The sequence below is a fragment of the Watersipora subatra genome, chromosome 1, assembly GCF_963576615.1.
Source record: "Watersipora subatra chromosome 1, tzWatSuba1.1, whole genome shotgun sequence".
Classification (NCBI taxonomy): Eukaryota; Metazoa; Bryozoa; class Gymnolaemata; order Cheilostomatida; family Watersiporidae; genus Watersipora; species Watersipora subatra.
In genome coordinates this window covers 34,027,863-34,041,408 of record NC_088708.1, presented here as the reverse complement: position 1 = coordinate 34,041,408, position 13,546 = coordinate 34,027,863, and the positions used below count along the sequence as shown (strand labels likewise).

Here is a 13,546-nt window from a genome sequence, read left to right as displayed (position 1 = left end):
TTTAAATGTATCTGCACTGAATATTGCTTAGAGACCCTTGCGCATTACATTCCTTCAATGTCTTTTCAATAGTAACTTACAATAGGAAGTCTCTATACCTAAAACCATGGTTTAATGATAATCTTTGTGAAAACAGTGCCAGCAATACCTCTTCGCACAGTTCAGCCCATGATGGCATCCTTGTATATGTTGGTATAATTAAACTATGATAGTTTATGTTCCGCAGAAGTTACAAAAATGTCTTAGGGCTAGCTATAAAACTCCAGTGTCAGAATTAAAAGTATGCGTGTCATGAAATATGTTGATTGCATTTGAGTTTGCAACATCATTGATGGAAGAAATGTGTCTATCATATCGATGCAAGTCTATCAATAACGATTCAATTTTTTGTGTAAAACTCAGCTTACAACAATACTATTTTGTTCATACAAATATTGAGTTGGTGGGTTTGGTTGTAGCAAAATAAGCTATGGCATTCATCAGTGAATCTTTTGTGTTATGATCCAGTCCCAGTGATTATGCCTGCAGGTTAAATCTACTATTTGTCTAGTTAGCGATCAATTCAACCTGGACTCCTGAATTACTAAAATTTTGCTCCTGATTCCTGCTTATATGCCCTCTACTGAATACAATGGCAACTAAAATGACTCAAAAGTCAAACCAGACAAGCTCTCATTAGAAATGCAATAATTGTATTTGGCAACAGACACCAAAAATAACTCCATCTTTATATAAGCAATACAATCACTTCACACAAAAACCAGACCAGCTAAGTCTGTTTACATAAAATTAACTGGAACACCAACTTATACCCTCCAAAGCATGGAGATGGCCTTCACCAAGCCCACATCATTGTAGTTGAAGTTCATGAGACAGGCAAATGCCAAAATAGATAAGACATAGGGAATGACCTTGGCCATGGTCGTCAGCACTGGGTGCCGTCGCTCTCCGGTGATGCTGGGATACCCGTGCATGTAGTCAGAAAAGATGGAAGCCATTCCCCTGAATAAGAATAAAGTGATTGGCATGCTAGGCTAAAGCAGGACAGCTGGGACTAGTTTGATAACTAGTCTAACTAAGGGCACTTTTGGATTCCCTCTGCATACTCCTTACATGTATGTATCCCCCTAGGTATACTCCCTATGTATACTCCCTATGTATACTCCCTATGTATACTCCTTAGGTATACTCCCTAGGTATACTCCCTAGGTATCCCCTAGGTATACTCCTATCATCCTATGTATCCCCCTAGGTATACTCCCTATGTATACTCCTTAGGCATACTCCCTAGGTATACTCCCTAGGTATCCCCTAGGTATACTCCTATCATCCTATGTATCCCCCTAGGTATACTCCCTAGGTATAATCCCTAGGTATCATCTAGGTATACTTCCTATGTATCACCCTATATATACTCTCTATGTATCCCCCTAGGTATACTCCCTAGATATACTCCCTAGGTATACTCCCTAGATATACTCCCTATGTATACTCCCTATGTATACTCCTTAGGTATACTCCCTATGTATACTTCCTAGGTATACCCCCTATGTATACCCCCTAGGCATACTCCCTAGGTATACTCCCTATGTATACCCCCTAGGTATATTCTCTAGTTATACTCCCTATGTATACTCCCTATGTATCCCCCTATGTATCCTTCTATGTATCACCCTGTGTATATTCCCTATGTATCCCCCTAGGCATACTCCTTAGGTATACTCCTTATGTATACCCCCTAGGTATACTCCCTAGGTATACTCCCTAGGTATACTCCCTAGGTATACTCCCTATGTATCCCCCTATGTATCCTTCTATGTATCACCCTACGTATACTCCCTATGTATCCCCCTAGGTATACTCCCTAGGTATACTCCCTAGGTATCCCCTAGGTATACTCCCCAGGTATACTCCCTAGGTATACTCCCTATGTATCCCCCTATGTATCCTTCTATGTATCACCCTACGTATACTCCCTATGTATCCCCCTAGGTATACTCCCTAGGTATACTTCCTATGTATAACACTCCCTAGGTATACTGCTTATGTATACTACTTATGTATCCCTCTAGTTATACTCCCTAGGTATACTCCCTATGTATCCCCTAGGTATACTCCCTACGTATACTCCCTAGGTATACCCCTTATGTATACTCCCTATGTATCCCCCTATGTATACTCCCTATGTATCCCTAGGTATACTCCCTATGTATCCCCTAGGTATACTCCCTACGTATACTCCTTATGTATCCCCCTAGGTATACTCCCTATGTATCCCCTAGGTATACCCCTTATGTATACCCACTATGTATACTCCCTATGTATCCCCCTAGGTATACCCCCTATGTATACTCCCTACGTATACTCCCTATGTATCCCCCTATGTATACTCCCTATGTATCCCCCTAGGTATACCCCTTATGTATACCCTTTATGTATACTCCCTACGGATACTCCCTATGTATCCCCCTCGGTATACCCCTTATGTATACCCACTAAGTATACTCCCTATGTATCCCCCTAGGTATACCCCCTATGTATACTCCCTACGTATACTCCCTATGTATCCCCCTATGTATACTCCCTATGTATCCCTCTAGGTATACCCCCTATGTGTACTCCCTACGTATATTCCCTATGTATCCCCTAGGTATACCCCCTATGTATACTCCCTATGTATACTCCCTATGTATACTCCCTATGTATCTCCCTAGGTATACCCCTTATGTATACCCCCTATGTATACTCCCTATGTATACTCCCTACGTATCCCCATGTATACTCCCTATGTATCACCATAGGTATACTCCCTACGTATACTCCAAAGGTAAAGTACAAAGCAAAAACTTAACATAAATTCTTTACACTAGGTAGAATTTACATAAAATAAAGGTGCGGCCACACGTAACAAATAATTCGTTAATCTGACCGAATTCACGAAATTCATAGAATTCAGATTTATTCGGCCGAATATCACAGAATTATCTGAGCTGTTCATGCACACCGAATTCGTCGATGAAACGCTTTTAATTGGCTAAACAAGTTATTAGCGAGCACGATTCTAGCAGCTTTGCAATTAGTATAGTCCAACACACGTATTATGACACACAATAAAAGTATGAGTGCAATTCAACATAGTACACACGATGCAACTGCACTGCTTAGGTTGCGCTATTGTTGATTAGTGAGCACGATTTTAGCAACTTTTAAAATTTATGTAGTCCGAAGTACATAACGCGACACGCAAGAAAATTATTACGGCAATTTATCATAGTAAATACGATGCAACTGACTTGATTGCGCTAAAGATGGCAACTCTTTCTACTACAAAACCTTTGCTGCTAACAAGAAAACTGTTACTATTAAAAAAGAAACGACTTGCAGCCATAGTGTCCAAACAATAAATACCAACAATAGCGCAACCTAAGCATTTGCATCGTGTGTACTATGTTGATTTGCACTCGTACTTTTATTGTGTGTTGTAATACGTGTTTTGGACTATACTAAATGCTAAAGCTGCTAAAATCGCGCTCGCTAATAACTTGTTTAGCCAATTAAAAGCGTTTCGTTGACGAATTCGGTGTGCATGTACAGTTCAGATAATTCTGTGATATTCAGCCAAATAAATCTGTGAATTTTGTGAATTCGTTCAGATTGAACGAATAATTTGTTACATGTGGCTATACCTTTAGCATTAATATACTGTATTCTGTACTAAGTAGGTAAAGCTCAAATCAGATGACCCCAGGAATGAACCAACCACCACACTGCTACCTTTTCCAACTAGGATTGTTCTTAGAAATACTATTAATCACATCACCACTTTTTGATGGAAGTCTGTGATAAGATCTGACCAATTGGAAAACAGGTAGACAAAACTAACAGCATTATACGACTACCAAGTCGTGGTCAAGCCTTGATGTCAATGTTTGTCAATTCGAATTAAATATGGATCTGATCCTTGCTATAAAAATGGAAAGCAATATGTGGATAAACTCCTCATGTGTGTAATGAAATGGACCAAACACAGCTACCCGATCACCTAGCTAGCTGTGTTTGTTTTCATCTAGTCAGCTACACAGCTCATCACCATGTAACTATTCTGTCACAAAAAAGTGTAAAGAGGAGATTGTCTCACCAGTGGGCGTGTAAAATGATAAATGAGGACAACGCTGTATCCATAGCAAATGATGGTTCCATCAGATAGGCAGCAGGTATTACAGCATATAGACTACCGGCGACAACTCTTTCCATCACCCAGCGACCGCCATGTGAGCCCTCAGCACTGACCACTGTTGGTGAACAGTTCAAATATGATCACTTAAATACAATCTAACATCACTATTCTATCATTTTGACATTCCAGAAAATATGCCAGTCGCTGTGATAACTCCTTCAACAATGAGTAGAAACAGTTTTGCTGAAAGGGAATATTCTTTTTAACGCATATGTTGAAACATAAGTACTGTAATAAAAGTGATAAACCTAACCAAGCGTAATTAAAGCTGAGCATCTAAATCAAATGCCACAGGCCAACTTCCCTAAGACAATATGGAGGAGGGGTGAGTCGGCCAACTTCCCTAAGACAATATGGGGAAGGGTGAGTCGGCCAACTTCCCTAAGACAATGTGGGGAAGGGTGAGTCGGCCAACTTCCCTAAGACAATATGGGGAAGGGTGAGTCGGCCAACTTCCCTAAGACAATATGGAGGAAGGGTGAGTCGGCCAACTTCCCTAAGACAATATGGGGAAGGGTGAGTCAGCCAACTTCCCTAAGACAATATGGGGGAAGGGTGAGTCTGCCAACTTCCCTAAGACAATATGGAGGAAGGGTGAGTCAGCCAACTTCCCTAAGACAATATGGGGGAAGGGTGAGTCGGCCAACTTCCCTAAGACAATATGGAGGAAGGGTGAGTCAGCCAACTTCCCTAAGACAATATGGAGGAAGGGTGAGTCAGCCGACTTCCCTAAGACAATATGGGGGAGGGTGAGTCGGCCAACTTCCCTAAGACAATATGGAGGAAGGGTGAGTCAGCCAACTTCCCTAAGACAATATGGAGGAAGGGTGAGTCAGCCTCAGCTTGAGGCAGCTCTTAGCAATTAGTAAGAAACAAAACCTAGAAGCTTCACTATTAGCATTATTAAAAACCAGCAGATGCATGACGAGGCGTCCGTGAGCATCAAAAATTTACATTACAGATATTTGGTACCAAAAGATTCACCATGCCTTACTATGCTGGGTTATGGGTGCAAAATATGTGAAAATGTGATTACAAGCTCTTAAAAGCTAAAACGCCTTAGATTGGAATCACTTTCCAAAACGGCTCAAATGGGACGTAATTGAACAAGATGGCTTCTGTTTACACTTTCATGCAATCTCATTCGTCGAAATATTTTCACAAATATACTTCACCCATTCAATAAAACCATGTCTATTGTTCTTACGCATTTATTTCATCATCATTGTAATGCTGTCACTTTGAGCACTGATATCTCAAAGCCTACCGTAAAAAATCGTTTAATTTTTTAACCTTAGCTTGAAGGAATGCATATCATCCTCTGATGAACATGCCGAGCCTGTTGGTCACCTGTGATAGACGAAAAATGCTGCAGAAATTATTCGCACTGTTTGGTAGGAAGTATGGGTCACATGATCAGATTACGACTAAACGATTAGACCAAGCCGAAACAAAACTGCAAAGTAGCGAGCATCTATATTTGATACACGCTTTTTAGTAAAACCCGAAGTGTTTGTCATAAACTAGTGCTACGAGAAGTTTCATATTGAGCCTTTTATTGGCCTTTCAATTCACGTGATAACATCACATGTCAAAACAATAACCAAAATGTTTGAGAACGTCATCAAAATAGGGTCCACACTACGACGTTTTCATGATGGCTGCAATTAACTGTTCGTTTTTGAGTTTTTAAGAGCTTGTAATCACATTTCCACATATTTTGTACATACAACACAGCATAGTAAGACATGGTGAATCTTTTGATACCAAATAACTGTAATGTGAATTTTGTTGCAAGTCAACCTTTAACATAAAAAATGACTAAAGGAATGATTGAGGGCACACAAACCCGTCAACGCTTAACCACCTAAATACGAATAAATGACTTCACCCAAAGCCAATTCCGAAGTCTACCATCTATAAAAATCGTTTTCATAATTGGTAGCCTGTAAAGCCATAGGTGGTTGTCTAGCAGGTCAAAATGGTGGTTGGGGTACATGAAGGAATAATTGATACCGATCGTCAAGAGGTATTTTGATAGTACTACAGTTGTCAGTGTGTACTGTAAGCTCTGCAACTCACCAGCCTCTTGTTGTCTCAAAGGGGTGAGATGTACACGTCTGTCCGGGACAATAAATGCATTCTGACTGGATGGTGATAAATTGCGCGGTATAAATATACTCCGCGACTCTGTCGTTAAAGTCTTTGTAAACCCTACAAAAAATACTTCAAGCTGACATACTGCAAAGCCAAACCATTCTAGAGAACGAGAACTTGTTCAAAGAAAGTGATAGCTGAGCATTTTACAAGTGTACAAAGTAAAAATTAACAGGGGTGCATAAATCTTACAATCTTAATCATTAGTAGAATTGACATCAACTAACATCATAGCAAGATCAAAGCTAAAGTGAAGCTTTTTATACATCCGATGCTCAATATAAAGTGAAAAATAATAAAAAGGAATAAGGACTTTTGAAGACAGGATGTCCTTTTTACGAAAATAATAATATAATGCATGAATCAGTTTGCAACAATGCGAATGCTTGTCAGCAAGGTTTAGTGCCATGACTTGGCTCAACTAGATTTTGGAGATGATTGCGATCTTGTCATTGTGTATTGGATGTTTATCATCGGCTTCAACAGCAGAAATGCATTACCATACAAGCTACCTACACTGCTCACGCTATTAGACAATTTCCCACTAGCTAGCAGCAACAAACCTTTGCTGATATTTTTTCCTTGCCATGAAAGTTCTAAAGTAAATTGAGAATGCCTAGCAGCAGCAAACACTTCATTTGCTAATTGATTTGCAGTTGCCTATGTTGCTATGGTTTTACAACATTAGACTGTCAGCAACTTTGAATAAATTGTTGCTGCTTAATTTAATGTACCTGGTTGCAGCCGCCGAGATAGTTTCATTAGCTGAAACGATTTAGATTGTCCAGAAGATGATAACTCCAGACTGTCAAAATACCTGTGCTTTTTTACATAGGCTACACAGTTCGGTTGTTGCAATGATTACAGTTAGTTTGGCAGAAGTATGCCATAACCAGTCTTATAACATAAATGTTGATGGCAAAAGCTTAGCAAGTCCTAGCTCAAAGGTGTTTGTATTAAATAAAGTTAAAAGCATAACTATCGATTAGAGTGCACTTCACTAATAAGAAATGCAATCCCAAGTGACCTGATCCATTGACCGTTATTTCAACAGCACTACTGCAACACTTTAAAGAAACAAATTAACTCTAACGCCAATTTTGGGCGCCAATGGGCAGGCACACCAGGCACATTTAGGATTCGCATTGCAAAGATGTAAGTTAAATATCATTCTTTTTTCATTCGCATAAAGAGCTTGCTAAGCTTTCTCAAACATGCTTTTGAAGTTGGCCGAACAACAGCAAAATGACAACATACCCTACAGGATGAATTTATTCGCGGAGTTATATTTCGCGAAAATTGCCATTTCATGCATATTCACGGATTAATTTATTCGCGTTTGAAAACTGTCACTTTCTATGAAGAGTTAACTCTATTACGTTTAGCAATAGAGTTAACCCTACGCATGCGCACATTGCGTGTTTCGTTTTCTATTTAGCTTACAACTACAAGTACGAGTCGATCGTGCTAAGCTATAAATTTTTTGCTGCGTTCAGAGGTTTTCACGAATATACACAGATTTGGAGGCCTTTGATGAACCAACAATTTGTGGTAAGTAATGAGTTTTTCACATTTACTAAATTAGTTGAATTTTACTTTGGTTCTTCGGTAAAACGCAATATTTATTTTTTCCATCCCTACCGCTTCATTATTTGTTTTAGTGTGAGAGAGAGATTTTTCATCATACACGGAAGCACAATGATTGCAAAGGTGGTAGATGTCATTCTTAGAAGATCACCAATCATTCAGGGAGGTCTTGAAATTGAGGTAGAAGTGACTGCAGCTGCTAACGAGGAGAATATATCTGTTTTAAAAAAGAACAAAAACGCCTTTACAAGCACAAATCTTTGGCCAACTGACAGAACTTTGCAATAGTAAGCCATGAGGAGAGTTCTGATGATAACTTCCTTACCAGTCATGTAGTAGCAAGAGAACCGCCTTTAACATTTACCCAAGACAGTGACAGAGCTGCTATTACCAAACTAGTCAGAGAGCACCATTACACGCTAGTATTCACTTATCAAGAGTACCAGTTTAATTTATTGCTAGACAACCGCCATATGGACTGAACTGTTTATATTTACTCCATTCATCGTTTGTAAAATTATATTTGTATTTGAAATATTTTATTTGTACACTCAAGTTTGTAATAAATTATAATATATCTATACATGAAATAAAATATATAATTTAATCATGTTTGCTGCAGCGATATCAAGGAGTTGTTGTCGATGAAGGGAGTCTAGGTTGACTGGTAGATTCTCTGCCAATATTCCTGCCTTGATGAATATTACTACTTGTCTCTAGTTTTCGTAATCGGAGTAGGTTGTTTCATTCTCAATCTGCAGTAAACACAAAAAAGAAAAAATAATAATAAGTGTTACGGAAGTACAAAAACAATAGCTGAAGTATTTAATGAAAGCGATTAGTTTTTAAACAAAAGAATTAACTAATGCAGTTAATTATGGAAAAACGTACCTGCACTGCTAATCAAATACATACCATAATGTCCAGATCAGAATCATGATTGTCCTCAACTTCGGTATAAGAGATTGATGGAAGTGATTTCAATGTAAAAAGACTAGGAGAGATTTTTTGCGATGACGAAGCCATGCCGAATAACTTGTGAAAACCTTGAATAATTTTGTAAAGTTTGCTGCAATGGCAATAAAACTCGATGCCCCGCGATGATTTTAAAGAAGTTTTGGAATTCGGTTACGGTTAGTACTTAAATTAAAAACTAGCCTAACGACTAGTTTTCAATTTGATGCAGTAGTTATTCTCCCTTGCGATTAAAAATAGAACTAATTATTCACGGAATTTAATAATTCGCGGAATTGACTGTTCGCGAAATCGCGAATTTTTATAACCAACGAATATTTTCATCCTGTAGGGTAATAAGAGCTCAGCACCTTCACACGAACAACCGAAGCATTATCTTTATGCTCATAATAACTTCCAAATATAAATATACTACCGAATGCCCGACATTGCTCGGGTAATAAAAGTCTTTGCACAAAAAATTTATTTTTATTTAACATATCACAACAGTTACCATTTTAACTGTGAAAGTTCATATCATGAGAAAAGTGTTTAGGGTAGTTCATATAAATTAAGAGAAAAAATAAAGCAACTGTAAAATTGTTTCTATGTAAATGTGAAATAATTAATAAGTAATGGCTACATAAAGTCTGTTTTGCTACAATTACAATGAAAAATTATTTGTATACAATTATATGATTTCAATTCGTTTCAGTGTTGGCATCATAAGGCGAAAATGTCATATAGAGTGGTATAGAAACCTATAGTGATTATCTAATGCAATCACCCCCAGATTAAAACTATCAAAATATTATATACATATCATATATTAAAAATTAGTAGCAAAATAATATGTTAATCACAGTAACTATAGTTACCTACAATAACTTTAGTGTTTCTAATTGTTATGATCTGCAATAAAATGTAACATTACAAAGGACTATGCGTAGTACATACCGTAGAAGTTTTTAACTTCAAAGACATAAAACATAAATATTGAATTTAACTTGAATGAATTTAGGTTACTAAACAAACACTTAAAGCTAAGCATTTTACTAAAATAAACTTCAACTTTGTTATCGGCTAAAATTTTATCGCTTATTTGCTTTCGGTTTTACTTTCACTATAACTTGGAACAAATAACACCGAACTGAGATGTAGAGCAAGCATTTTATCTCTTTCAGGCGTTGTAAGAAGGATTTTGGCGAATAGCATATCAACATCTTCGTTATTTCGATGAAATCAGCACACCGATTGCCAAATTTTAATTTTGACAATCGATAGCATGGAATTTTTTGTTGATATTGCATGGCGAAAAAGGTGAGAAAAAATGTTTGTCCTCATATGGCAAAGCCGAAGCCACATTGTGTTCCACATCGCAAGACGAAAAAAATCATATAACAGGGGCCATCGCAACTTGAGGGCCCACTGTATTAATTTTAATTGATAGTTTAGAGTGTGTAATCGCGAAAAAGATATACAGTATATAGTAAGAGCGATGGGAATTACAAGAACGACTTAGCCATGTGGTAACACGTGCTTGTTAGTAGACTTGCGATTTGATTGTCTAGAGTTCAAATCCAGCGCAGGGTGATTTTTCATTGCTAAAGTTATTTCGCTATAACTGGAAAGATGAACAACAAACACTGAAATTTACATATATATATAGACAATGCTCTAAAATACCATCTGTTAACTTCATCTATTATGCATAAAAGACGACGGCAACAATATTGTTTTTTTATTAATCAGCATTTATTACAGATCGAGGCACCTAAACCACCAGAGTAGCAGTGGGTCAGTCGGGCCCTCCGACAGGACAAATGTCAAGATGAAAAGGACTGGTCATTGATAGCTGGCTTCAATCGTTGCTTGTCTGTATGAAGAATGACTTTTGGTGACAAAAGGTGCAACACTGATTCCGAAATGTTTTCGCTGTGGCACTTGATTTGGCGACAAGATCGCAGCGAACTGAGATAAGGTGTCACACTGTTGGTAAGATGGCGGAATACATTAAAAACTACCAGTTGATGGTTCTTTTTGCTTTTACATAGTCAAGGCCAATCGATCTATTAGATGACTTTGGTGACCCTTGTGTCTGTCAGTCACTTTGAAGTTACTAACACGATCTGACTCATTGCTGCACACACTCTGCCTCTTCAGCTTGGGTGTCAGTGAGCATATCCCAAGATGCTACAGCACATTCTAGGTCGGCCTATCTAGCTGTTTGTAGGATTGAGATCTCACTGAAGAGCTGGTTGCAAACTTGAGCTTGCTTGCTGAGTTTGTGATGTGGAAAATATATTCTCTAAGCATGAACTGGTCATCAATTAGTGCCCTGAAATATGTGATGACAGCAAACTTTTGAGAATTTTAGTCTCATGGAGAAAACCAAAAACCACCAGAAAAAAATGTTTGGTGTTATTTGTCTAGTTCATATTTTCTTCCTTCATTGAATGCAAGAAAAACTAAAGCAGTTTCGAGAGTAGATAATATTTTGTCTAACGATATTTGACAAAATAACACATTATTGTGTAGTATTACTGTATTAGTGGCTATCGGTAGCAGGTGTTGGTATCGTAGCTATGGTTTGGTAGTAGTTTTGGTACTAATACAAAACAAAGTTTACTTTGTTCTCTTTCTTTGTCGTTACGTGAAGTAGAAACCGGCAATCGGGTACAGGGAAAGAAAATACTAAAATAGCCTACTAGATCTTTGTATGCCGCCTCCAAAATACCAGATCTTTTAATGTGCCTTTTAAACAGGTCATACTAAATTCCATTATATGACATTTTTGTGATTGCGTGATCAAAAAAAACGAAAAAGAAACAGCTATATACTGATCAAGCTTAGGAGATAGAACGTGGAAAGAATACCTTTTGTAAGCAATCTTGCTAAGGACGCCATTGTGCTTCTCGCTTACATAGACGCTTGGCCACCGGTACAATAAGAGAAATCGCTTCACAGTCTAGATTTTACCGCTGCAACAAAGTTACCGTACATATGCTGTAGCAAAGTTTTGGCATTAAATGTGGGCGATGAAATCGGGCAAAACCGTTACAAAGTTGTACGTGATTTTGCTAAACAATGACGGTAACAACATAGATCAATTACAATAGAAACAATTAAAATACGTGGACATTAACATGTAATTTCGTTATCAGCTCTATGGGCAAGCGATCCAGCATTGTTTGCATTACTAGACATCGACCCATTATTAATCATCAGGAACTGAAATAAATATCACAAACGCATGAGTTATGCCGTTCATATTTTTCATGAGTAAGCAACTCTATACAGGAATGGTTATACAAAATTTCAATGCCATATAATCTTAACATATCTACATATAAGTGTCTATATACAGTATATATATATATGTATATATATATATATATATATATATATATATATATATATATATATATATATATATATATATATATATATATGTATATATATGTATATATATATATATGTAAAGATTTGCCCAAAAAAAATATATATATGTATATATATATGTAAAGATTTGCCCAAAAATAGAGGCAATCTTTATGTTGTTAATTTGACCTGGTTTTTGGTAGTTGTCTTCTTTTAATTTGTGTGAGAATTAGTTAGCAAGGAAGTAAATAAGCAAGTTATCTTACACACACAAATCAATAATAATTTATTTAATTCCAAAATTAAACAATCTCAACCTTAAAAGCTATTAAAGGTTGCACAATGGCTGACACTCAAAATAAAACCAAAATACAGTAATACCTGGCTTCAAGAGAGAGAGTTGTGGAGACGTATAAGAACAATTCAAAAAGACTCCCTGATAAAGTGAAGGAGCCGTATATATATATAAAAATGTGAAGCCACAACTAATTAAGATTAAATGCTTAGGAAATGAGTTATACTAAAAATATACTAAAGTTCGGAAGTGCGAAATAGTTTTATGGTCAAGTTGGACCAAAACTCGGAAAACGGATAGCCAAGATGGGTAGAGTTATTTTACTTTGGTTAGATAATTTTGACATAGTCATGCAACCCTAAATGGAATATGTATATGTTCATACGAATTGTTAATGAAATGTCTTTTTAATGTCATTCTGTTGATGGAGGGTGTATCATTAAGTGTATTCTTGTTTAATAAAGCTATATAAATGTTCGGATGACTGTCAGGTCTTTAATTGAAATGCACTTGGTTTGTGCCAATTGTGGGAACTCCGATCATCGTGTGAGCTTTGATATGTGGGAACCTTACATATACATGTCAAACATGGATAACTCGAACTTCACGGGACCGAGCGAAAGTGTTTGAATTATCAGAGCGTCCAAGTTATCAGAGCACTGTCACAAGTCCATGTATTTACGTATTTATTAGTAGATACATGTACATAAACAAACTATAATATAAATCAAAAGCACAAATGGCTTGTTTCAAATTAAATGCTTCTAATGTAAAGTTTAAAACGTTTTTATCAAAAGGTATAGAGGTTTTTCTATCACTTGAGATTGGTTTGTTGTTTGAGGTGATGTTATTGCCAGGACGGTTTTTAGATTGACATTGGCAAAACTTGATCGTTGTTGAAATGCTCAAAAGAAAAGACATCTTTTTCTTTTGAG

The 13,546-nt window shown here is 37.1% G+C and overlaps 2 protein-coding genes across 2 annotated transcripts in view; one reads left to right on the top strand and one right to left on the bottom strand.

Annotated features, from left to right (window-relative positions):
• Positions 1–670: 670 nt before the first annotated feature.
• On the bottom strand, positions 671–11,949 carry LOC137399671 (succinate dehydrogenase [ubiquinone] cytochrome b small subunit B, mitochondrial-like). Its single transcript, XM_068085861.1, has 4 exons — positions 11,812–11,949; positions 6,320–6,451; positions 4,139–4,292; positions 671–1,002 (listed from the first exon to the last, which is right to left on the bottom strand). Exons 1-4 carry the CDS (start codon positions 11,840–11,842, stop codon positions 807–809), a joined length of 513 nt encoding a protein of 170 aa, XP_067941962.1. The 5' UTR covers positions 11,843–11,949; the 3' UTR covers positions 671–806.
• Positions 11,917–13,546, top strand: part of LOC137399655 (uncharacterized) — a 17,693-nt gene continuing 16,063 nt past the window's right edge. The window contains exon 1 of the mRNA XM_068085841.1: positions 11,917–12,028. Within this exon, the coding sequence (XP_067941942.1) occupies positions 11,965–12,028 (64 nt within the window). The 5' untranslated portion in view covers positions 11,917–11,964. The remainder of the gene's footprint in view (positions 12,029–13,546) is intronic.

Coding starts and splice junctions, on each gene's coding strand:
- LOC137399671 (XM_068085861.1), bottom strand. CDS start 11,842: ATGGCGTCCTTAGCAAGATTGCTTACAAAAG. Junction 6,452..11,811: donor AGCAAGATTGCTTACAAAAG/GTATTCTTTCCA, acceptor TATTTTTTGTAG/GGTTTACAAAGACTTTAACG. Junction 1,003..4,138: donor ATCATTTTACACGCCCACTG/GTGAGACAATCT, acceptor ATTCTTATTCAG/GGGAATGGCTTCCATCTTTT.